General features: G+C 46.2%; 2 protein-coding genes across 7 annotated transcripts in view; both read left to right on the top strand.

Moving 5' to 3' along the window:
• The window catches only part of DEPDC5 (DEP domain containing 5, GATOR1 subcomplex subunit), a 358,748-nt gene extending 352,416 nt beyond the window's left edge, over nucleotides 1-6,332 (top strand). For all 6 annotated transcript variants that reach the window (XM_063913059.1, XM_063913056.1, XM_063913058.1 and 3 more), the window contains one exon: nucleotides 5,319-6,332. In XM_063913059.1, the coding sequence (XP_063769129.1) occupies nucleotides 5,319-5,614 (296 nt within the window). In that variant the 3' untranslated portion in view covers nucleotides 5,615-6,332. The remainder of the gene's footprint in view (nucleotides 1-5,318) is intronic.
• Nucleotides 6,333-6,603: 271 nt separating this feature from the next.
• On the top strand, nucleotides 6,604-9,426 carry YWHAH (tyrosine 3-monooxygenase/tryptophan 5-monooxygenase activation protein eta). The gene is made up of 2 exons (XM_063913060.1): nucleotides 6,604-6,816; nucleotides 7,931-9,426. Exons 1-2 carry the CDS (start codon nucleotides 6,730-6,732, stop codon nucleotides 8,585-8,587), a joined length of 744 nt encoding a protein of 247 aa, XP_063769130.1. The 5' UTR covers nucleotides 6,604-6,729; the 3' UTR covers nucleotides 8,588-9,426.
• The last annotated feature ends 13,915 nt before the right edge of the window (nucleotides 9,427-23,341 follow it).

Below are 23,341 nucleotides of genomic sequence, written 5' to 3'. Positions count from 1 at the left end.
TGGGTACAAACTAGAGTTTCAAGACGTCCCCCCATGCCGATTTTTCAAATCGACCTTGCCAGCTTCTCTTCCGGGAAGAGAGGCAGTAACAACAGCAATTCAAAAATTATGTCAGGATCAGGTCATTGTCCTGGTACCCTTGGCACAGTAAGGAGAAGGTTTTTTTATTCAAGCCTCTTCGTAGTTCCGAAGCCGGACAGCTGGGTCAGACCATTTTAAACCTGAAAATCTGAATCTCTACCTGAAAAGGTTCAAGTTCAAGATGGAATCCCTGAGGGTAGTGATTTCCAGCCTGAAAGAGGGGGACTTCATGGTGTCAGTAGACATAAAAGATGCTTACTTGCATGTTCCCATTTATCCTCCTCACCAAGCTTATCTGAGATTCGCAGTACAGGATTGCCATTACCAGTTTCAGACGTTGCCGTTCAGACTCTCCACGGCACCGAGGGTATTCACCAAGGTGATGGCGGAGATGATGGTCCTCCTTCGTTAAAAAGGAGTCGATATAATTCCTTATCTGGACGATCTCCTGATAAAAGCGAGATCCAGGGAACAGTTGGTGCAGAACATCGCACTCTCCCTGTCAATACTCCAACAACACAGTTGAATCATGAATTTTCCAAAGTCGCAGTTGAAACAGACAACAAGATTGTCCTTTTTAGGGATGATTCTGGACACAGAAGTACGGAGAGTATTTCTTCCAGTGGAAAAGGCTCTAGAAATCCAGAAAATGGTCAAACAAATATTGAAACCAAAAAGCGTCTTGATCCATCAATGCATTCGGTTGTTGGGGAAAATGGTAGCGGCCTACGAGGCCATACAGTTTGGCCGATTTCATGCCAGAGTATTCCAGTGGGACCTGTTGGACAAGTGTTCCGGATGCCACCTACACATACACCGGAAAATAATCCTGTCCCCCAAAGCCAGGATTTCGCTTCTGTGGTGGTTACACAGTTCTCACCTACTAGAGGGACGCAGGTTTGGGATTCACGACTGGGTCCTAATAACCACGGATGCAAGTCTCTGAGGCTGGAGAGCTGTCACACAGGGGAGAAGCTTCCAAATAAAATGGTCAAGTCAGGAAGCCTGCCTTTACATAAACGTTCGGGAATTGAGAGCCATTTACAACGGCCTTCTACAAGCGGTACATCTTCTTCAAGCTCACGTGCAGATCCAGTCGGACAACGTAACAGCAGTCGTGTACATAAACAGGTAAGGCGGAACGAAAAGCAGAGCGGCAATGGCAGAGGTGACAAGGATTCTCCTCTGGGCAGGAAGACATGTTAGAGCTCTGTCAGCAATTTTCATTCCGGGAGTGGACAACTGGGAAGAAGACTTCCTCAGCAGACACGATCTCCATCCAGGAGAGTGGGGCCTCCACCAAGAAGTCTTCGCAGAGGTGACGAGTCTTTGGGGAGTTCCTCAAGTAGACATGATGGCATCTCGTCTAAACAAGAAGCTTCAGAGATATTGTTCCAGGTCGAGAGACCCTCAAGCAATAGCAGTGGATACACTGGTGACCCAGTGGGTGTTTCGGTCGGTATATGTTTTCAACTTCCACTGATTCCAAAAGTTCTCAAAATAATAATAAGAACAAGAGTTTGAGCAATCTTCATTGCCCCAGACTGGCCAAGGATGGCTTGGTATCCAGATCTTCAGGAGTTGCTCATAGAAGATCCTCGGCTTCTTCCTCCTCGATAGGACCTACTACAGCATGGGCCGTGTGTGTATCAAGACTTACCGCGGCTACGTTTGACGGCATGGCTGTTGAGCGTCGGATCCTAGCCCGAAAGGGTATTCCCAACGAAGTCATCCCCACTCTTATTCAGGCTAGGAAAGGAGTAACGTCTAAACATTACCACCGTATTTGGAGAAAATATGTGTCTTGGTGTGAATCTAAGAAGGCTCCTACGGAAGAGTTTGAGTTGGGACGTTTTGTCCATTTTCTGCAGGCTGGTGTGAATGCGGACCTTAGATTGGGGTCAATCAAGGTCCAGATTTCGGCCTTATAAGTTTTCTTTCAAAAACAATTGGCCTCATTTCCAGAAGTTCAGACGTTCGTGAAAGGGGTTCTGCACATCCAGCCTCCATTTGGGCCTCCAATGGCACCATGGGACCTTAATGTGGTGTTGCAGTTCCTTCAATCGTGTTGGTTTGAGCCTCTACAAGAAATAGAGTTGAAGTTTCTCACTTGGAAAGTGGTGATGCTTTTGGCGTTGGCATCCGCAAGGCAGGTGTCTGAATTGGGGTTCTGGTCCCACAAGAGCCCTTACCTGATCTTCCATGAAGATAGGGCAGAGTTGAGAACTCGTCAACATTTTCTTCCAAAGGTGGTTTCCTCTTTCCACATAAACCAACCTATTGTGGTGCCAGTTGCTACTGACACGTTCGCTGAGTCAAAGTCTCTAAATGTGGTTAGAGCTTTGAAGATTTATGCCGCTAGAACAGCTCGAATACGGAAAACAGAGGTTTTGTTTGTCCTGTATGCTCCCAACAAGATTGGGTGTCCTGCTTCCAAGCAGACTATTGCGCGCTGGATCAGAGGTACGATTCAGCAAGCTCATTCCACGGCTGGATTGCCGTTACCGATGTCGGTGAAGGCCCATTCTACTAGGAAGGTGGGTTCCTCCTCGGCGGCTGCCCGGGGGGTCTCGGCATTACAACTTTGCCGAGCAGCTACTTGGTCAGGGTCAAACACATTTGCAAAATTCTACAAGTTTGACACCTTGGCCGATGAGGACCTAAAGTTTGGTCAATCGGTGCTGCAGGGTCATCCGCACTCTCCCGCCTATACTGGAGCTTTGGTATAGACCCCATGGTCTTGATGTCATCCCCAGCATCCTCTAGGACGTATGAGAAAATAGGATTTTGATAACCTACCGGTAAATCCTTTTCTCCTAGTCCGTAGAGGATGCTGGGCGCCCATCCTAGTGCGTGCTTTACCTGCAGTTTAGTTATTACAGTTACACAAGTTGTGTTATCTTGGTTTCAGCATGTTGCTGCAATTAGTTCATGCCTGTTGGCGTGTGTTATGTTGAATGCCATGTGTGCGGCATGGTTGAGGGTGTGAGTTGGTAGATATCTCACCACTAGTTAAGTAATTCCTTTCCTCGAAATGGCAGTCTCCCTGGGCACAGTTCCTACAACTGAGGTCTGGAGGAGGGGCATAGAGAGAGGAGCCAGTTCACACCCAATGAAAAGTCTTTAGAGTGCCCATGTCTCCTGCGGATCCCGTCTATACCCCATGGTCTTGATGTCGTCCCCAGCATCCTCTACGGACTAGGAGAAAAGGATTTACCGGTAGGTTATCAAAATTCTATTTTTGCAGAGCTCGGCTGCACAGGCGTTCGCACACTTGCAAAGTGAAAATACACTCCCCTATAGGCGGCGACTATCTGATCTCAGCGCTGCAAAAAGTAGCTAGCGAGGGATCAACTCGGAATGACCCCCCAAATCCCCAACAAACTGCCTTCTGTTACAGCCAAATATTTAAAATTTTGACTCATCCGTCCAGAGCATCTGCTGCCATTTTTCTGCATCCCAGTTCCTATGTTTTTGTGCATAGTTGAGTCGCTTGGCCTTGTTTCCACGTCAAAGGTATGGCTTTTTGGCTGCAATAAGGACCACAAATGGACATACTTCTCCAAACAGTAAATGGGTGTACCTAAGTCCCACTGGTTGCTGCCAGTTCTGAGCTGATGGCACTGCTGGACATATTCCGATTTTAAAGGGAAGTAAGCATGTTATTCGTTTCTTTGTGCTTCAATGCTGAGAAATACAGACAGGTACTTATCCATCATGCAGTACCATCAGGGAGGCGTCTGACTGGCTCCAGATTTATTCTGCAGCAGGATAACAACGCCAAACATATAGTCAAAGTCATTATGACACCTTCAGCGTAAAGAAGAACAAGGAGTCCTGGAAGTGATGATATGGCCCCAACAGAGCCCTGGTCTCAACATCATCATAAAAATAAACTACAGGTATTAACACTTCTATTTTTGAAAGAATTCTTACTTTGCAGCATTTTTTCCACACCTGTCTAAAACTTTTGCACAGTACTGTATATATATATATATATATATATACCGTATATACTCGAGTATAAGCCGACTTTTTCAGCACTTTTTTTTGTGCTGAAAAAGCCACCTCGGCTTATACTCGAGTCAGTGCAGGCAGAGGCAGAGCAGTGTGAAGGAGGGACATGGAGCGCACAGCGCGCGGCGCTCCTGTGTCCCTCCTGCATCTCCGGCGGCAGCAGCGGCGGTTCTATTACAGGAAATACCCGTTCGTGACCTCTGATCACGAACCGGCACTTCCTATAATAGACCCGCCGCGGCCGCCGAAGATGCAGGAGGGACACAGGAGAGCCGCGCACGCTGTGTGCTTCGTGTCCCTCCAGAAGACAGCGCGGGATCGACGGAGGGGTAAGTAACAGCACTGTGGGGAATACCTGGCACTTGGGGAGGGAACGTATCTGGCAGCACTGTGGGGGCATATCTGGCAGCACTGTGGGGGCATATCTGGCAGCACTGTGGGGGCATAACTGGCAGCACTGTGGGGGCATAACTGGCAGCACTGTGGGGGCATATCTGGCAGCACTGTGGGGGCATATCTGGCAGCACTGTGGGGGCATAACTGGCAGCACTGTGGGGGCATATCTGGCAGCACTGTGGGGGCATATCTGGCAGCACTGTGGGGGCATATCTGGCAGCACTGTGGGGGCATATCTGGCAGCACTGTGGGGGCATATCTGGCAGCACTGTGGGGGCATATCTGGCAGCACTGTGGGGGCATAACTGGCAGCACTGTGGGGGCATAACTGGCAGCACTGTGGGGGCATATCTGGCAGCACTGTGGGGGCATATCTGGCAGCACTGTGGGGGCATAACTGGCAGCACTGTGGGGGCATATCTGGCAGCACTGTGGGGGCATATCTGGCAGCACTGTGGGGGCATATCTGGCAGCACTGTGGGGGCATATCTGGCAGCACTGTGGGGGCATATCTGGCAGCACTGTGGGGGCATATCTGGCAGCACTGTGGGGGCATATCTGGCACTATGAGGGCATATCTGGCACTGAGGGCTGTGTACGGCTAGAGCTGCATTTCCCACCCTAGGCTTATACTCGAGTCAATAAGTTTTCCCAGGTTTTTGTGGTAGAATTAGGTGCCTCGGCTTATATTCGGGTCGACTTATACTCGAGTATATACGGTATATATATAGATATATCTATATATTTTTTTTTTTTTATATTTTTTTTGTGTGCTGTGTTTTACTTTCTTTTTGCCAGACTGACACATTTCATTCTAATTTCAGGTGCTGTATTCTTACAACTCCCTTATTCCAGGCGGAAGTATACTTCAGGCCAACAGAGACGGAGGAGAAACTCTACCAGCTCATCAACTCAAAGCCTGTTTGGTGAAGAAAAGATAGGTTACAACTGGGCCTATAATACTATGCTGACCAAGACCTGGCGCTCAAGCGGCACAGGAGATGAGCGCTTTGCAGATCGCCTGCTAAAGGACTTTACAGACTTTTGTGCAAATCGGGAAAATAGACTTGCTCTCTTTTGGGCCAGCTGCTTGGAGAAAATGAATATGAGTGAACCTTGACTGTATTCTTTGCCATGGCTTATATTTATAGCTTGAGTCAGCAGCTGGTTTAATTGATCGCTTACTAAATTTTACTGCAGTTTGCTTGTAATACAGGTTAAGAAAAGAATGTTGAAATAGTATTTTTAGATATTTTCCCCTAAACTTCTTGTGCTTTGGAAGAAATCACAACTATAATAGTTTGAGTAAAACACCCTTTATGCTGTAAATAATAACCCTAACTGAAAAGCTGTTCATTTGACCTCTATGAGGGCTTTCTACCTGCATTGACCATTGTCTTGAGATTGTCATTTGCAACTTTCAACTGACTTAAGCTGAAACAGTTGCTAATGCCTCTGCCAGTTCCCCTATGGGGAATAATGGAGATTTTCCAAAGCATTGGGCTCTTACTTCCTGCGCACAGGATGTTAACCTTTTCATTGAGCTGCCAAATTTGCTATAGACATAGTGGGATTTTTTTTCCCTGCACTGACCTTAAATTCATGTTCTGAAAGCTATGCAATCTGTTCTCCTACAGATATGGAACTAAACGTCCCAGCGTGCTTTGAATAACATACATTAAAATATAGGGTGTTTAAGCATGTCCAACATAATAAAATACTATATATTGCAGTACCCTAAATACTAAACAGAACGTGAAAGTTGACCTCTTCCGTGGGGTAAGGTCACTTCAAGCTGTTAATTGGTTTTTCTCAAATAAAACGATCATCATGTACAACGTTCATATCGTGACTTCATTACTAGTACAATAAGTGTACAGAAAGGGCAGTGTGTATGTAAGTCAGTACTAGTAGCTGTCTGTCTGCAAAAAAAAAAGAGCCATGTGTTATGTTCGCCGACCCCAAGTCTGGTCCCCTTCCATCAGCAGCCCCTCCCTCTGTGTGACAGGTCCCCACCTCTTTGCTGTGCATTGCAGCAATCGCACTGCGCATGCTCGCGTCCCGGGCTATAAATAGCTCGTGACGTCATCTAGAAATATTCATCTAAGGCACGCCCACCGGCCCCGCCCACCCATAGTGCGTCCCGGGCTGCAGCGCCGCGAGTAGCAGAAACGGGAGCAGTGCAGCCAAGCTGACCGAGAGCAGAACCCATCACCGGCACTTCATCCAGACGGCATGGCGGACCGGGAGCAGCTGCTCCAGAGAGCCCGTTTGGCGGAACAGGCTGAGAGATACGAGGATATGGCGGCAGCGATGAGATCGGTGAGTAGTATGCAGATAGCGGATGAGGAAGGAGAGTATATGGCAGGCTGACAGCATCGTGCACAGCACAGTGTACAGTATATGTGGGTTCTGCCGTTCTCACACTCCAGCCTCGATAGATCCATGGATGGGGACTTTGTAAAGGAGCAGACCCTCCCTAATATGTTTTCCATTAGGAAGCAAATGCATAGGTGTTGATCTGTTCATGAGCCCGTGGTCTTATCAGTATTTGCATCGTTCTTGATTATAAAAAAAAATAGAAATTGAGAGGAAAAAAATCCCCAAACCCAGAAAGAAGAATGCCCATTTTTGCCTTGTACAGTAAGTGTGAGAGACAGCCTGCAATATGGAGGAGCTAGCAGCTGCCAGGAATTGTAGAATGTTGAACAAGTGACACAGCAGATGATCAATCTCTATCCTAGTGGTCATATCAATATTTTATTCACATCATTTTTGACAGATCAGATTGCATTTATTTGCAATGAGAAATGGTAACAGCTTACCCTTGTTTGCTGTATGGTCTTTATAAACAGGCAGCGTCTGTTGGAAATGTCATATTGTACAGAAATAGGCTGCAGTATTGTGTTTGCTGTGGTGGTTGTCTGGGTTTAGATTAGAGAGTCCCTAGCAGTGGGGTGGAGTCGCTGTGTTCTTGGATGTAGTATTAGTTGGCAACTGGAGTGGGTATGTTTCTGTGATGTGGCTACTGGACCAAGTATGTATATGTCTGTAAATTGATGCCAGGGATGAGTGTTACCTGGGTATGGAATAATGCTTAATGTGAGTGCAGATATGGTTGTGAGATGTGTAGCCTACAGTAACGCAGTGGGCACATGTGTCTGACTGCGTCTGCCTGTAACTTGGCTGTCTGTCATGCCTGGGGTGGCTGTGTGCTTGTCTGCTGTATGGCACAGTCAGTGTCTTTTATGTATATCTGTATGCTAGGTATGGGGTGTGCCTACTTATAAAAAAAGGTGACTCAAACTTGGAGTGTGTTTAAGCAGCGGTTACATATGACATCATATTAGAAAGTGATTAATAGAGTTGCTGGTCTAACATATTGTATTTTTATCAGTACAGTAAGAGCTGAACATTTTACCCTTGTGCTATGCAGGTTACAGAACTTAATGAGCCATTATCTAATGAAGACCGGAACCTGCTGTCTGTAGCCTACAAGAATGTAGTGGGTGCACGAAGATCTTCATGGCGAGTTATTAGCAGCATTGAGCAGAAGACCCTGGCTGATGGCAATGAGAAGAAGCTGGAGAAGGTGAAAGCATACAGGGAGAAGATTGAGGCAGAACTGGAGGGAGTATGTAGTGAAGTGCTGTCCCTGCTTGACAAGTTCCTCATCAAGAATTGCAATGACTTCCAGTATGAGAGCAAAGTTTTCTACCTGAAAATGAAGGGGGATTACTACCGTTATCTCTCTGAAGTGGGCTCTGGTGATAGGAAGCGGAGTGTGACCGAGTCGTCCGAAGCTGCGTACAAGGAGGCCTTTGAGATCAGCAAGGAACACATGCAGCCGACACACCCTATTCGTCTGGGCCTGGCCCTCAATTTTTCAGTCTTCTATTATGAGATACAAGGTAATCCTGAACAGGCTTGCCTCCTCGCCAAGCAGGCCTTTGATGATGCTATCGCAGAGCTGGACACGCTAAACGAGGATTCCTACAAGGACTCCACCCTCATCATGCAGCTCCTGCGTGATAATTTGACCTTGTGGACAAGTGACCAGCAAGATGAAGAGACCGGAGAAGGCAACAATTAAAGAGGGTTTTGCGTCTTGCTACAGCCCATTACCTACCCGCTCCCCTCCATCACATGCCACCCCCCATTGCTACCCTTGACATGTCCCTGTGCTTATCATATCCGTATCATTGGCACAACTGCTCATACTGCTGCGTGCCCGGGGAGACGGGTTCTCGTGGCGTCCTCTTGGGCATTGCTGGATTGCGTTGGTGCATCAGCCGTTTCTCGGGTTGCCCACGCATTGTTCAGGGGATTGGGAAGCTGCAGTTTTCAGAGAGGCGCCCACGCTCTCCTTACCGATAGGGCACGTACGGGCTGGAACGATGCAAAGTGGTCCCGTTTTATTTCGTAAAGAAACTGGTTTTAGTTTCCATTTGTGCAGCATTCCCTGTGCATGTAACTGACTCCCCACTTCCTTTCTTTCCATGAAGGAGGCACCACACAGTTCAGACTGTGATTGGCTGCAGATCCCACAATGGGGAATGGAGGTCCACCTGTTTTTGTTAGCTAACAATAGACGTTTTTAAATGTGAGCCTTGTGAAGTTTATATTTGCCCTTTTAACTTATGGCATGATAATTCTGCACCTCTTATGAGTTTGAATGCCCTAAATGTATCTGAGGTTTTTTTTTTTTGTTTTTTTTTTTTTTTTTTTATTCTAATCCATTTTAATTCTGGTAAATTTTTCAAGGGCCTCATTATTTGGTTGTAAGCCTTGTGTGAGCCAGCCCTCGGGGCTGATTGCATCTGCACAGTGTGTATAAGCCTGTTATGATGGATGCCAATAAAATGCCAGACACCGAATATAAATGTGTTGGAATTACGTGGATGAAATAAATGCTGCTTTGAGGATAATATATCCACATGAGCCTCTTGTCTCTTTGATAGAAATGACTTCCAATGGAAATATCTCTTGTTCCTTATCTTCTAGGTGTGGGCTGCATGTCAATAATGCTGGCTCTTTGGGTAAACAGCAGGTGTGAAGAACCAAGACTATCTGAAAAGGCTGCCAGAATCCTCTTTCCTGGGACTTCCCTCCATAAATTAGATTTTAATTATTAGAACCCAAAATGTAAAATCTGAAGCCTGCAGCTATGTCTTTAAAATCGCTTTTCCAGCGTTGCTGGCTGCATCCTATTCTAAGTATGATCACAGAAGACTTTCAGCTGAATGATTTATAATTGGTATAAACAGAGCACTACTATCCTATTACATATTGGAACTACCGTATGTGATTGATGGTACTATGCTAATAGGTTTTTCATATCTCCCATCAATGACTTCATAGTCTAGTCAAAGATCTCCAGTCACCTAGCAAGTTGCTGTAATACTTACTGGGGGTTCACTACGATGTGCCGGCGGTCGGGCTCCCTGCGACCAGCATGCCGGGAGCTCGACCGCCGGCTTACCGACAGTGTGGCGAGCGCAAATCAGCCCCTTGCGGGCTCGCCACGCTACGCGCGCCACACTATTTTATTCTCCCTCCAGGGGGGTCATGGACCCCCACGAGGGAGAATAAGTGTCGGTGTGCCGGCTGTCGGGCTCCCGGCGCCGGTATGCTGGTCGCCGGCATACTGAAGACCACCCCTTACTGGGATACCTTTACTTATAGTGCAAATTAGCTCTACCTGACACATTGGGCTGTATTCAAATGATATATCACGCCCAATCTTCTTCTAAAGTGATCGCCGTTATTGAGCATATCACGCCCATAGTAATCAGGTTTAGCTGTGTAAAGGGTTGGGCGCCCTAGCTACCCCGGGGATAGCGGACTGAAATGATTATACCACGCCCTTCAGCAGAAACAGAACAGGTGTGGAAGCGGGTGAAAAGAGTTGAATACCGCCCATTGTGCTTAACTGGGATAGTGACCCTAATTTGGTCTAAAATAGTATTTGGTACATGGTACGGAAATATATGCATACTGTATATCACAGCCTTACATGCAATTGTACCAGTAATAGTTAAATCACTTTATTTAGTTTAGTAGGTAAGCAGGCAGGGAGCAAGGTAGTGTCAGACCCTGCACTAGAGTCATCATCCGTGTAATTCAAGCTGAGTCACATTTTCTTCATGATATATTGCTGTTGGCGTGAATTTTTCATATGACAGATACTCAAATATGACCACTAAACCTTGACTCTAAACTGTATATATTCTGTAAACTTGTTGAAGGTTTTCAGTGGATTTGACTCCCCTGACAAATCAAGTTCAGGACACAGCAACAAAATGATACATAAAAGCCTTTTGGCTCACCCCAACCCTGCTATTAGCCTTCTGAAAGTGGGTACATTTCCTGCCATGCAGGACACTTGTATTTCGGAAAAGCAGTACTGCTGAGTGGTCCCTAAATGCCTTTGGATGTGACCTGAATAATTCATGCTTCAGTACAGGTAATGGAAGAGATGGGGAAGGTCTGTACCAGTTTCCACAGCAACTGAATGAGATTTATAGAAGCTTCTGTTTCCATGGTAACAGGACAAGAGGGACTGATGCTGCAGAACACATCTTGCTTCAGTCTGAGCGAGCTGCTGCTGTTGAGACATGTCTGATATTTACAGGACTTCTCTTATACCTTATTTTGCTAGGCATTTAACTAACCCTGTGGTTCCCAAACTCTCTGTAAACAAGGCAACCCGACAGTGCATGTTTTAAATATATCTATGGCTCAGCATAGACAGTTAAATCAAATTGAAGGTACTTATTAAGTCACCTGTGGCCAAGCATGGATATACCCGTAACCTGGACCGTTAGGATGCCTTGAGGAACGCATTTGGGAGCCTCTGGGCTAACGTGATTTTCAATTTTCTCTAAATATATGAAACAGCTTCTAAATAGAAGTGGCTAGATGATGATTTAGCTAGCTGCTAAAATGTGTTATCCAAAATTCTCAAAGCCTCTTTAGCAAATGTTTTTATTTGTTTTTGTTCTTTAACCTTTTTTTATCATTGCTATGAGAACTGTAGTGGGAGCCATTACTTTGGAAACCTAATGCTATCACAGGCGTAATGTGGCAATGCAATACTGTGATCAGAATAGATATTAGGGCCATCCCTCACAATAGTGGAAAGTGACATCTTTATACCTAATAAGTTTATTTCCTGCAGGTACATGAACAATATGATTTTATTGCACCTTTAGTGTAAACTGAAATTCATTAAATGTGAGAGAAAATCCAAGCCGACTTTTAATGTATTTTACTGTTTATTAGAATAGAAGCATGTACTCCTGATCCGGAATACATACTATTTACCAGTGGCCGGGATGCAGGCTGCCAAGGTACCGACAGCGGCATCCCGGCCACCAGTATGCCAGCAGCAGGGAGAGCGTTAGAAAGCCCATTGCGGGCACAGTGGCTTGCTGCACTCTCCACAGGTTATATTCTCCCTCTATGGTTGTCGTGGACACCCACAGAGGGAGAAGATCCTGTGGCACCGGTATTCTGGCAGCATTTCACCGCCCTTCGGGATTCAGGTGCTGGCATTGTGACTGCCGGGATCCCGACAGGCGGTCTTGTGATTGCCTCCCACTGAGCCTGCAATATAGTAAATTATGCATGCCACACTCTGTGTAGTCTCTTGCCTTTTGCTTGGTACTCACCACGAGTGAGAGGAATAGTCAGGATGAGTAGAGTTGACTGTATGTTGCCACCACTGTCAGTTCCCCGCTAATTGTCAGCCGCACTTTGATTATACTTTCTCTTGGGGTGCACAGTGTTATGGTGCGATGTGCCTACACCGCATAAATAGGTGCTTTAGTTTTAGTGTGTTATTTCTCCAAGATAAATGTTTTGACAAATTATATGAACGGCTTTCTTTTCATCTAAGCCACAGTAGTAGTCTCTCTCATTACACCACTGCCTGCCTGATGAAACCGTCCACTCTCTCATTTGCGTACAGGAACCATTGCCATCGAGGAAAGACTGCCAAGCAACAAAACAAAGTAGAAAGATTTGGTAAATGAATTTCTGAAGCTAACTTGACTCCGTATATGGTTACAATTTTAGTCCATAACAGATTTATGAACATTTTTTTTTTTACTAAATGTGAAAAGGGGTGTTTTCACACCCTTTTTCGCATTATTTTAGTGTCCCCTGAATGTATGAAAGGGCTTTTGGAGGGGTCCCGGTGGCCAGCATACCAGCGCCGCGATCCCGACCGCAAATGAGCCCCTTGCGGGCACGCTGCGGGCGCCACACTATTTATTCTCCAGGGGGGTTGTGGACCCCCAAGAGGGAGATTGGTTGTGGGTATGCCGGGTGTTGGGATTCCAGCACCAGTATACTGAGCGCCGGGATCCCAACAGCCGGCATACTGAATACCACCCCTTTTGGCGCAAACTGCTCCAAACCCTTTAATTCACTTGTTTTTTGTTTTTTGGGTTTTTTTTTTTTTAGTAACAAGATTACATTTCTCATACTTATAATAGGAAATGTGATCTGACCACATTTACGAAAAAAAATGTTAAAAAATACAGCAGTGAGCCTTGTGATGATAACAGAGGGCTCACTGCGATATGCTGTCTCTGCACAGCTTTCTCTGCTCGCAGGCAGAGAAAGCTGTGCCGGAACCTGGCCAGTGTGATCAGCTATACACACAGGGCTGCCGGTCATTAGGGCTCTCTGCTGCTCCTCTGACCCCCGGTGCAGTAAAGTGATGCTGCAAAGCGGCAGCTCACTATGCAACGCCGGAGGTCACAGCAGCAGGGAGGCCTGACGACTGGCAGCCCTCCAGGAGCACCGATCCCTGGGCAGTTGAGTATGATCAGAGGTTGGAAGGGGGGGAGGGGGTGCGCAGCACATTATCTGGGTGTTTACTACGAAAAATTCCCAGATAAGGCTGCGGATTGACCTCGGAAGGTCAGAGCTTTCTCGCAAGTCAATTATCGTACTGCGGATTGGCTCAATTCACAACATCACATCTGCAGCCTCAGGTGCGAATGGCCCTATAGTCTTGAAACAGAACAAAGGTATTCAGACATGTGCAACAGTGACTAAAAAGTAACAATGTAACAATTATACGGTATTGTATTTCATTCCCACTGGAGATTTTAACATGTTTTTTTGTTTTTTTTTATGATTTTAAAAACCCAATCCCACTAGCCTTTCTAGTGTTACCATCCCCATTCCCACTCATACTTACTGTGCATCATGTCACTTGTTCTAATTCTTTTCTAACTTTTTGCATTTTCTGCATGCATATATTTTGGAATGCCTACTTGAAAGGCAGTAAAATTGTCACATACATGAAACACTGGACACCATATAACAGTGGGTTGGGTATCTTTTGTTAATATGGTCGATATGTGGACATGCCTGCATATCGTCATGTTTTGAATGTTGGCAAAAGAGTCGGTTCTGGTGCAGTAGTTACCTACCTGGTAGAGGAACCCTGGTGCTGTCTTCTTTGTCCTGCGGGCAGGTGTTGGTGACTTCCGGCTGACACCTGTAGGGTGTGGATCATTAGGTCAACCCCTTATTGTCAACATGGAAAAGGTCGCCATGGAAAAGGTAGACATGTACAAAAGGTTGGCATGGAAAATGGTGGACACATATATTTATTTTTGGGGGCGTTTTCGCCGTCAGAGCACAGGGAACCTCAAATAGTGTACCGTGTCCCCTTGCATGCTGTGAGCAAGGTGCCTTGCTGCGCCAGGCACAGGTTACTATTCCCAACCGTAGTACACGTGGATGGTCATGTATGTAAAATGTGGGAAAAAATGCAAAAAAATAAATCCTTAAAAAGCTGTATTGATTATTATCATGTTGACCATTTGAACCAGTCTACCTAATACATGTCAACCATTTTGACTGTCGACCTGTACTCCTCTGATGCCGGGGAGTAACGGTAACACTGATGCTCCTTCCCACAGCCTAACTCGCCCCCTAGTGTCAATGTCATGACATTGCGGTATCGACAATGATTGGCAATTTTCTGAATGGTGATTGCATCCATGTAACAGCTGCTGCCGTGATTTAATGAGGTTAGATGGGCCACACATAATAGTACCCAAGATTCTAAAGCCAATGAATATTGAGGTTCAAAAACATGAGCTACTGGACAAGTCCAGCAAACATGCGTTATACTGTACTGTTTCCTATGCCAAATCCTGCCCAGAAATTGGTGTGGATTTGATTTGGATTTGGGTCTGTGAATTACAATAATTAGCAATATACTGTCATTTTTACTCCTTCACTAATGCTTAGCTTTCTGTATGCAGGCTATACACACAGTGCAATGAGACAACAGAGTGATAAATCAGAAAGGAATGTTCTCTCTATTGAAGGTCATTTATGAGATCTGCATGCTTTATCCAGCTTTTCTCAGAGCGGCAAGGCCAGGGCAGGATAGTGGGAGAAACACAGACTTCAATACAATGAAATGGTCATTCAAGTCTACATTAATATTATGGATGCTACACAGATGCCACGGCAACCCCAGTTTCTGAACATCCAAAGACTGAACTACTAAAAGGCTCTGCAATAGACCCAACTATAAATAACTGTATTAAGAGGAATGGGTCACAGGGAAGTAACAAATGGTCATACCTGTTCTAGAAGAAAAATATAGAAAATTAACTAAAAACAACAAAAAGCCCCTATAAGGTGTCTTTTCTGTCCCTGATATCTCAGCAGCTGTAAAAGGAGCCTGCAGGCCTTCTGGAAAGGACAAATTTAAGCACAAACCTTTAGAACTTGATCTGAATAGTAATTAGATTATGATCATTTATAAAAGAAAAAAAAAAACCTGTGTTGGTGGATTTGCATTTTTTTATTGATAAAACTGCCAATATATATAAATATCCAAACTAAAACACTACATAAAATAGGAATACTCCTCAATGACGAGAGTAAATGTTAAGCTCCTGCTCAGCACTAAAACACTGAAACGGCACACAGCCTGCTCAGTCAGATACCTCTAGTCCTGAAGCTCAGTAGGGAAAAAAACGCCATTCCCTACTGGCCTCTTTATACACACAGTTTAATATTTAGTACTATTGTATATATAGTTTGTGGCACTTGCTGGCATCTCGTTCCCTTCATGTTTCAGCCACTTGTATTTCAAGTGGACACTGCCTGATTGGCACTAATCTTGTGTCATACTGGTTACCAAGATGTTATGCTCAAGCTCCATTCATACTCTGCATAGGGAGCGCATGAGGGGCTTAAGTGACTGTGGGCAGACAGGGCACCATTGTGTTCCATTAGGAGTAGCGAGGTTTAAGTGGAGGCCACATTATGGGACAGATAGCATAGTGCATGCTAAATTACCACATGAAGAGCAGCACTTTCATTAAATATAAATATATACACTGCAGCACAGAGGTTTTGCTGCCATGTACTATGGACCTCACTGTCCTGTGCGTGCGCAGCTAATGCTGTCGGGTCGCATTTACTCATTGACAGGCAGAGGCGTTCGTGGGGGTGGTGACGGACCATTGCTGGGTAAAACGGGGTGGGGAGGCTACATGATGTCACACGCAGCCACTCTGAAAGAAAAGATGGCGGCGGGGCTAGGGAAGCCAGCTGCGCCGACAGGAGGCTTCCCTAGTTTCTGCGACCACGCACTAATTGTGGCGCGATCGCTATTAGAGCTTGGTCACAGTTGGCGGGCGGCGGGTAGCATGCTGGGGGGGCTAAAAAGCAGAATCCGTTACTCTTACTGAATAACCCCCTATGTAAGGAACACCCTCACTCAGACCAATTTCTCTTATTGGTATGTGACTTCTTTTCTTGAAAATTCCACCTTCTTGCTCTACAGTACTTTGACAGAAATCTAAGTGCCCTCCTGCAAAATCTGGGTTACAGGGCCTTGATTAGAGAGTTTTAATGGGCCAGTACCAAAGTACGGGCAAGCTGCAAGCCCAATAGCTCTGCTCAAAATGACAGTATTGTAGGGGCAGAGATTTGTGCTCAGTACTCTTAGCCAATCACAGGAGAGCATGTGCAAAGCGCAACCAATCAGGGCTCAGCAAATTTTGTTCCGACTCCTCCTGCTGAACAGCAACAGGCTGATAGATACTGACAGATGAGGCTATAGTGATTGGTCTAGTTCAGGTATATGTTATCCGTGTGATTTGAGTGATCAGTTTTTATTAGGTGTGTGAACCTTAAACCATTATAGTGCCTAGGGCCCCTTGCAGTCAATCTGGCTCTAGCGATGTGATGCGCCACGCAGGGCTACAGATTTTCATTTGAAACACATGCCTTGCTCTGCTTTGTCTGTTCCCCCATTTGCCTTAACACTCTCTAGCTGGAACAGGATCAACCCTGCTTGTTACCATTCCAGATAGCCTACTCCACTTAATCACCCTGTTGAATTACCCTCTCATCCCACCAGTCCAACAAGGTGACAGTCCTTTCCTGGTCTAGGGTAGGCATTACCGGGGACCTTCATATGGGATCATTATGAGATCCCGGCGGTTGGGAGACTGCGCAATGTGTGCGCTCGCCATGCTTTGGGCCCGGTGGCGACCTTGAGTCGCCACAGGGTTCTATTCCCCTTCAGGTGGTGGTCGGGATTACGACCGCCGGTATTGCAGTTGTTGTCGTGATTCCAGCGTCGGTATATTGACCGCCGGGATCCAATCCGGCGGTCAATTGACTGCCTCCACTTCATATTAATAGAAATTTTACCCCACAAACATATCTAGAAATCCAAGAAAAAAAATGGTATACCACACTAACAATTCTACCATTATCTTTAAAATTTGCCACTTTGCCCGCTTGCAGAAGGCTCTCCACCCCCATAGAACATTTTTGTATCTACCATCCTTCTGAAAGAGGCTCCATTTCTGGCCTTTACCACACTGTTCTGACTCTGGAACCCCTTCATACAGGCTTGGGGATATGATCTTAGCAGCCCACTGGGCACTGATACTTGAAACTTAGGGGGTAATTCCAAGTTGATCGCAGCAGGAAATTTTTTAGCAGTTGGGCAAAACCATGTGCACTGCAGGGGAGGCAAATATAACATGTGCAGAGATAGTTAGATTTGGGTGGGTTATTTTGTTTCTGTGCAGGGTAAATACTGGCTGCTTTATTTTTACACTGCAATTTAGATTGCAGATTGAACTCACCACACCCAAATCGATCTCTCTCTGCACATGTTATATCTGCCTCCCCTGCAGTGCACATGGTTTTGCCCAACTGCTAAAAAATTTCCTGCTGCGATCAACTTTGAATTACCCCCTTAATCCACTCAAATCAACTCTAAAATTCTCCATAAGTGTCTCTATTACGGAAACTTGCTTTAAAGTTCTTACTGGATGATACATTGTGCCCAAATGTTTGCATTAGATGTTTCCCCACACTCCTGCCTTCTGGAGACAGTGGGCCATAATTCAGACCTGATTGCAGCAGCAAATTTGTTAGCAAATGGGCAAAACCATGGGGGTCATTCCGACCCGTTCGCACGCAGCGGTTCTTCACTGCAGTGCGAACGGGTCGGAACTGCGCATCGTTGCCGGACAACGCCGTACACAGCGGAAAAAGAAGACGCAGCGCCGATCGCAAGAAGATTGACAGCGTAGAGGCGTTCCGGGGCGGATGCTCACCGTTGGATGCCGTTTTCGAGGAGTGGTCGTCCGAACGCAGGCGTGTCCAGGCAAACGGAGGGCGGATGTCTGACGTCAAAGCCGGGAGGAACGTCGCTGGATCCGTCGCACAGGGTAAGTAGATCCAGCCTTACTCTTCAACAGCACAAAACTTTTTTAGCTAAGCAGTGATGCACAAGCGAACGCAGCCCTGCTAAGCTAAAATACACTCCCCATAGCCGGGGATTAGTTGATTACACCAGCAGCAAAAAGTTGCTGGCTGCGATCAACTCAGAATCACCCCCTATGTGCAGTGCAGGGGGGACAGATATAACATGTGCAGAGAGAGTTAGATTTGGGTGGGTTATTTTGTGTCTGTGCAGGGTAAATACTGGCTGCTTTATTTTTACACTGCAATTTAGATTTCAGTTTGAACACACCCCACACATATCTAACTCTCTCTGCACATGTTCTATTTGCCCTACCTGCAGTGCACATGGGGGGTAATTCCAAGTTGATCGCAGCAGTAAATTTTTTAGCAGTTGGGCAAAACCATGTGCACTGCAGGGGAGGCAAATATAACATGTGCAGAGATAGTTAGATTTGGGTGGGTTATTTTGTTTCTGTGCAGGGTAAATACTGGCTGCTTTATTTTTAAACTGCAATTTAGATTGCAGATTGAACACACCACACCTAAATCTATCTCTCTCTGCACATGTTATATCTGCCTCCCCTGCAGTGCACATGGTTTTGCCCAACTGCTAAAAAATTTCCTGCTGCGATCAACTTGGAATTACCCCCATGGTTTTGCCCATTTGCTAACAAATTTGCTGCTGCAATCAGGTCTCAATTAGGCCCAGTGTCGTCAAGTCAGCACTTTTTTACACATTTGTTAAGTGTGGACTAAAATCAACCACTGGGCCATGGGAAGCAAACTGAAACTCTTGATCTACTCCACCATTTGCTTTGTGTCCCAACCTGCCACCTTTCTAAACCTTCTAATAAACTTATCCTTCACATTGTTTGTCCAGCATGATATCAACTGGCTCATATTTGGAAGCTTCGAGACCTCCCTGTTACGCAGGAAGTGCTGAAACAAATCTGGCTTCTCTCTTGCATGAAATACATCACTAGTCTTCTCAACAATACAGTTGATAAGTACCATGCACTTTGGGATCCTTGGCTCTCACACTAAGGTGTGCCACTATCCGGACACCTAGTAATGGACATCGGCTGGTCCACATGCTGGACTTCTCCCTTCATCTGGCTGGTTCGCCCCCTCCTCCCCTTACTTCACTTTTTTCCCCCTTATGCCCTATTTCCCTCTTGTTTCCTAACTGCTTTCTTCTTCCTATCTATACCCTTTGTCATTCCGCTTGTTCTTCCTTCCTTTGTACACGCACATTCTCTATTATGGTTCACTTCAAGCCCTCTCTCAAATTCCCTCCTACTCCCTCCAACATTTATTGTATTCTATCCTATCTGTTGTTATTGCTATGGTTATGCAGTCATCTTGTCTGCATTTCTGTTGACATGTTCTTCAGATGTTTCTTACTTAACGTGTTCTTTAGACATCTTCTATGTTTATATCTGAACACTTGCATTGTCACATCTTTATCAAAAATAAAGAGATTTGAAGAAAAAAATAGATCTCACTCAACGGGTATGGGTCGTTGGGTCGACACAACTTAGGTCGACCGTCATTAGGTCGACCACTATTGGTTGACATGCATTAGGTCAACAGGGTCACTAGGTCGACATGTTCATTAGGTTGACATGTACTAGGTCGACAGGTGAAAAGGTCAACATAAGGTTTTTTTTAACTTAATTTGGTGCCGTTCTCTTCATAAAGTGACGGGGAACCCCAATTAGTGCACCATCTCCCATCGCATGTTGAGCGCTTCGGGCAAGGTGCCTCGCTGCACTCGGCACAGGTTACTATTCCCAATCGTAGTCCACGTGGATCGTAAAGTATGAAAAAGTCCCAAGAATTTTAAAAAATTTGAAAAACTCATGTCGAACATTAACATGGTTCAAACTGTTGACAGGTACCAGGTTAATATCCTACCATCTGCCTCTCGCACAGCAGATGGCGTACCCTGTCCTCTGCTCCACATTTGGTTGGCTGTCAGAATGTGGACAAACTGCCTGACACTACCAACAACAACAAGCCCCACCTCCCCCAGTGAGATTCTACATGGTAGTGACAGTTCCCGTTAGGCATTACCAGTCTTCCGGACTACTGCAGCAGATGCTGTGGGTCTATTTTCATGGGGGAGCTGCAGCTCCACCTGCCTCATTGTTAATCCAGCCCTGTCAAAAAATAGAAACTGCAGCACTACAATTCATAATATATGATAAATACAGATATAAATGTATACATTCTAGGCTGCAAACAAAAACAACATGGAACAAACAGGTTCCCTCTCAAAAACTAGCAGGACCTAATGCCCCTACAGCAAACATAGGAATATGCACAGTACTGTCAGTCAGAAAATCACAGTGTCTCTTAACAGACCTGCTCCCTGTTCCCCCAGGTAGTAAGATTCTGAGTAAAAACCCTGACGCATCTTTATTTCTCTCTTACAGCAGCAAGTACTAATTAGCCAGTTCTCATGCTGAAGGCCCAAAATAGGCTTAATGAAGCCCACCCTTACTATCCATCCATAAGCCCAGGAGCTCTTAACCGGCTTTTATTAAAGTGCGTAAGTCTATCAGGTCTGTTTTGTAATCACGGACAATTTAAAACATATAGGTCAGAAACATGGGACAAATATATTTCCCATTTATAACTTTACTATGGCTTTTATTACACTACTAGTTACCAGCCCGTAAAAATGTCGGAACAACAGTAATATCAGCGCTGACGGCTGTGCACGGCCGAATGGAACAACACTTGAATTGCTACGTTGGATGCCATCTAGTGGCTGCCGGAGTGCAAAACACTTGAATTCCCCCCCCATAGAAGAATTGAAACATTGTTGCAATAGTGAATGAAATGCTAATTTAACAAGACCAGCTGAATTGGTTCTAATATGTGATCTTCGAACACTTCTGCAAATATAATCTTTAGGATTTCAATACATATAAATATAGTTACACCACCGAGAATCCAGCACCCTCGGTTCTGGCACTGGCCGGATTATCAATTTTACCAAGTTATCGGTGGTATCGGCAACGGAGGTGTTGGTGGCATCCTGATCCCCCCCTCCCCTGCAGCCTAATTCTACTGACCATGCCTCCCACAGCCTAACTCCAAGCCTGCAGCCCGACTCCCCGCTCTGCAGCCAGACTACCCGCCCGCAGCCTGCCCCCCCGCCGCAGCCTGACTACCTGCCCGCAGCCTGACTCTCTCCCCCATCCACCCCCTGCAGCCTAACTAAGGTTCCTGCTGCCTATTTAACCCTCCCACAGCCTATCTAAGCCCTCCCGCAGCTTAATTACCACCCACCGCCTAATTTTCCCCGGCACCTGATGTGTCCGGATTAAAAGAGGTTCCGGACCATCAGGTGCCAGAAAATCGAGGGTCTACCTGTACAAACATATTGAAGTTCTTGATGATATGAGTATTCCTCCAATCCACAGAAATATAAAAAATAAAAATATGTAATAGTGTAATATAACAGTGAGGTTCAACACCCAATGGGCCTAATTCACAGGAGGGTGCGGGAGTCCCTAAGGTTTCCTATCCGCTGAAGATATCCCTGACTTTAGTGTGTTGCCAATCAGCAGGATGGTTGGAATGTTTCCTTGTTCCCTTATGTTGATGGGGCATGTGTGACAGGCGGACAGGATGTTGGCGGTCAGAAAACCGACACCAGCATTCCGATTTTTTAACCCGACAGGGGCAAGGTAAGTATGTTATCCCCTCTACCCTACCCCCTAACCCTCCCTTCCTGTAACCTAACCCTATCCTCCCCCATGTGGTGCCTAAACCTAACCTGCCCTTCCACGCAGGCTAACCCTCCCCCCTTAGTGCCTAAACCTAACCTCCCCATGTGCTGTCTAACCCCCCTCTCCGCAGCCTAACGCCCCCGGGTGGCGCCTAAACTTAACACCCCCCCCCCGTCCCTAACCCGCCCGTTATACTTATGGTCATGATATCGGCTGTCGGGATTCCGACGTCAGTCTACTGACCCTGTCGGGATTCCGGCATTGGCATTCTGACGGGTAAATCTTATACGCATCCTGTACCTCCACAGGGTCAGAGTGGCCCACAGGGGAAAACCACCGGTGGGCCCCACTGCCTGTGGGCCCACCTCCTCCTCTAGGGATTAGGTTCCAGAATGTGTCCTAGTGCACTTTAATTATACATACTACATATGTTACCTTATACTGCACCGGACTATGGGCCCAGCCCATGCACTCTCTTACGGTTAGCTGGGCCTCTGTGGTGGTTGGCCACACCTCCACTATTGCCTGGCCACACCCTTAAGCATGGGCCCCTACCACTACATTTCCTCGGTGGGCCCTTCTTGCCCCAGTCCGAAACACTACCTCCATCTAGATTCTTATCAGCTGACACAGTGTTCACCTATCTAAGGATGCTCTGGAGTACAGACCAGTGCTGGAACAACTTCACTTCTCTGACCTACTACTGGCTCCCGGCTGCTACTCCTTGTATATTCCTGTTGCTGTTCCTGAGTCTAGTCAGCAAGAATCTATGGGAGTAATTCAGACCTGATTGTAGAATCTACGATCAGTTTCTACCTGATAAGTAGCTTCGTGCCAGCGCAGCTCCTGCGCGCTGGCAGGGGGCAAACCGCCGCATCCCGGGTCGCCTCAACGGTCTGGACATGCCTCTGTTGTCCGGACTGCGCCCCGCCAACAGCATCCTAATGCCGTTGGCATGCCCCCACCCGCCCCACGACCGCCTCTGCCTGTAAATCAGGCAGAGGCGATCGCACCATTGAGAAGCTGCCGCTGCAGCAATGCAGTCTGAATGACCCCCTATATCCAGTATACTCTGTGTACTCCAAACTACAAACTCCTGCATTCATTCTACTCGGCGCACTTTAGACTGCAATCACCTGCATTTATTCTATGATGAGCACTGGAGCACTCCAGACTACAAACATCAGTACACTTCAATATGCAGTCACCTTCATTCATTCTATGCAGTGGACTTCAGTTATACCCCTTTTCCACTATAACCCAGGAAATTGCCGGGTCTATCAACCTGGCAATTTCCCGGATCACAGCAACGTGACCCTGGTCCGGGAGCAGGGTCGGGGACCCAG

Source organism: Pseudophryne corroboree, chromosome 1, assembly GCF_028390025.1.
Source record: "Pseudophryne corroboree isolate aPseCor3 chromosome 1, aPseCor3.hap2, whole genome shotgun sequence".
In the NCBI taxonomy this organism is placed as follows: Eukaryota; Metazoa; Chordata; class Amphibia; order Anura; family Myobatrachidae; genus Pseudophryne; species Pseudophryne corroboree.
This window is presented reverse-complemented; position numbering and strand designations above follow the sequence as displayed.

Bases quoted from the DNA above. Each gene is read 5' to 3' on its own strand.
- YWHAH (XM_063913060.1), top strand. From the start codon at position 6,730: ATGGCGGACCGGGAGCAGCTGCTCCAGAGAGCCCGTTTGGCGGAACAG. The intron at 6,817-7,930 runs GTGAGTAGTATG...TGTGCTATGCAG, and splicing joins TGGCGGCAGCGATGAGATCG to GTTACAGAACTTAATGAGCC.